This window comes from Perkinsus marinus, assembly GCF_000006405.1.
Source record: "Perkinsus marinus ATCC 50983 genomic scaffold scf_1104296944200, whole genome shotgun sequence".
NCBI lineage: Eukaryota > Perkinsozoa > Perkinsida > Perkinsidae > Perkinsus > Perkinsus marinus.
In genome coordinates this window covers 22,367-24,605 of record NW_003211511.1, presented here as the reverse complement: position 1 = coordinate 24,605, position 2,239 = coordinate 22,367, and the positions used below count along the sequence as shown (strand labels likewise).

The 2,239-nt window shown below is 47.5% G+C and overlaps 1 protein-coding gene across 1 annotated transcript in view; it reads right to left on the bottom strand.

Moving 5' to 3' along the window:
- Positions 1–876: 876 nt before the first annotated feature.
- Positions 877–2,239, bottom strand: part of Pmar_PMAR002425 (signal peptide containing protein, putative) — a gene marked incomplete at both ends in the record, with an annotated part of 5,236 nt that continues 3,873 nt past the window's right edge. The window contains 3 exons of the mRNA XM_002780674.1: positions 877–961; positions 1,573–1,676; positions 1,722–1,865. Of these exons, the coding sequence (XP_002780720.1) occupies positions 877–961; positions 1,573–1,676; positions 1,722–1,865 (333 nt within the window). The remainder of the gene's footprint in view (positions 962–1,572; positions 1,677–1,721; positions 1,866–2,239) is intronic.

The window sequence follows — 2,239 nt, the reverse complement described above, 5'->3', positions numbered from 1 at the left end:
ATGAAGTACTGGGCTCTATCCAATACGAACAGGCGCAATCCACCACTCAATAGTTGAATATACCATAAGGCTGGGGCAATTGCTTCATGGTTCTCGGATGGTAGTAGTCTCTATGTAGTATGATAAGTCAGCAAGCAATAGCCGCTCAACACTTTCCACTTACCACCCAGTGAGAAGACGTCCAGAAAGCCCATCCAATATGTTGGGTAGGACGGTAAGTTCTCGTCAGACTACTGTCCGGAGACCCACAGACGGAGTCTCCGTAAGATAAGAACCACACACGCCTAGCTCTAGCTATCTGGCAGATCACACATTGCTTACATAAGCAACGTGAGTCTGCAAGTAGCGCTGGAAGACGTAGATCATATACCGAGGCAGCAGTAGCATCCGGGCAAGCACGACCGGTCTGGCGATGGCTCGAGCGTAAAACGCATCTTCTACACACCGTGCTAGACCGAGGAACGATCGGTTTGTATACAACACAGCCATCGGGCTCTCGTGTAAGGAAAACCAAAGCTTCAACAGTTGTTGCTGAGTCAGCAATGCTGACAGAATATAGGGCCACATGGAGGTAAGGTACTGGGGTTATAGAGTGGGACAGACATTCGTGTCACATGGCACAATCCGGCTCAGCAACTCTCTTAACAATCGTGATCACTGAGTGTGAGCCAGAATCCTTGTCGGAATCATTTCCAGAATCGCATACTGAACTCCAATTTCGTATTCATTGAACACATTCCCGGAATGATTCTGGACGATTCTGGCAGAATCACATTTCCAATTAGACTCAGAAGCACAAAAGAACCCTGTTCACGGTCGGTGCATTCAGCAGCCTAGTGACATTCAATACTGGTCTACTGGAGAGCACCCATTTCGTCACACCCCCCAGTTGGTCTCACCCAAACGCTGCCTATACATAAGGAGACGCTGACGAGCTGGAACAGCAATCCAGAGAGCAATCCTAAAGAGAATAGTAATGACAACTGTCGACTCGATAGTGCAGACCTCTATAAGTATCGTCATGAAAGTGGTAGGCCGCGATGTTCGATAACAACGGGCCGAGAACGCCACCAAGGGACACCTGCAGTACACTGAATTGTTACGCTAGACTCGTGATCCTTACTAGACTCGTAAGACTCCTCCAATTCACGGGATCCATTTGTTTTAATATCACCGGTATGGCCACGGTTTGAAATGGGTAAACGAAAACGTTAGTGAGCATCGTATTGAAGACAAGCATCTGGCAATGCGAAGCTGTCTCGACTGGTCGGAAGTGGCTTCCCACTCCAAGTAGTGGATCCTTTAATGCCCTGAGGCCCTCAATGAGTTGGTGTAAAAGGCCCAACCTATTCCGTCTGGACTTATGCGCTGGTTCACCTGCACAACCGATTTGATTAGATGGAGTGTTGACGGTGAAAAAACAGCAACGGTTGTTGCTACCATGGATCCGTACGGAAGCTTTTACACTTGCGACCAGTAGGAACAATAGAATGCTAAAGGGAACTAAGACGCTGAAGTCATAGTATCTAAGGCGAATACAGATGAGGCGTATATCTGCAAAAGACCACCGACATTAGAAAAAAGCTGACACCGAACGGAGCAAGGTAACGGCCAATCTTGTCGCCTGTGAGTTCGAAGGAGTTCACTATTGGCAACTCTGAAGGTACCTCTACCACCTGGGGATAAGAACAATGAGGAGCAGTAGCAGAGTGCTTCCTTACCAAAGGAGGTAAGCTCTTGCCAATAGGACCAGAGAACGCCATGGCCACCCCTAGAGCTAGGTTAGTCATGGACAGGAATTGTGGTAACCCGGGAGAACCTGGGAAATAGCGATACAACTCGTCCGAGTGTGCATGCAGATCCACCTAGCCATAGGATTGCTATCACAAATGCTATTATAATGTCCATAATAACCTGATAGGTATCTCTGACCAGAAGGTGGGTATCAGGCTAGGCTTACATACGTCATCCTGGGCGGAGCGTTGTCAGTTAGTATACCTGCTACTTGTGATGATACTGTTCCTGAATGTAATGGAGTGTTAGTTGTTGTAGATGACTACTAGTAGACGTACGAGTTATATTCTGCCACATTTGTGAGTTAGCATAGCTTCTAGCCCCTACTGCTTCCAAGGTCTCATATCGTACTGCTGTGGCTAAAACAGATATTGGAGTAACACTTCATGATGGTGATGGGATTGGGCTCACTCAAAAACATGTGAACGGCTCTCGAGAGGAACTG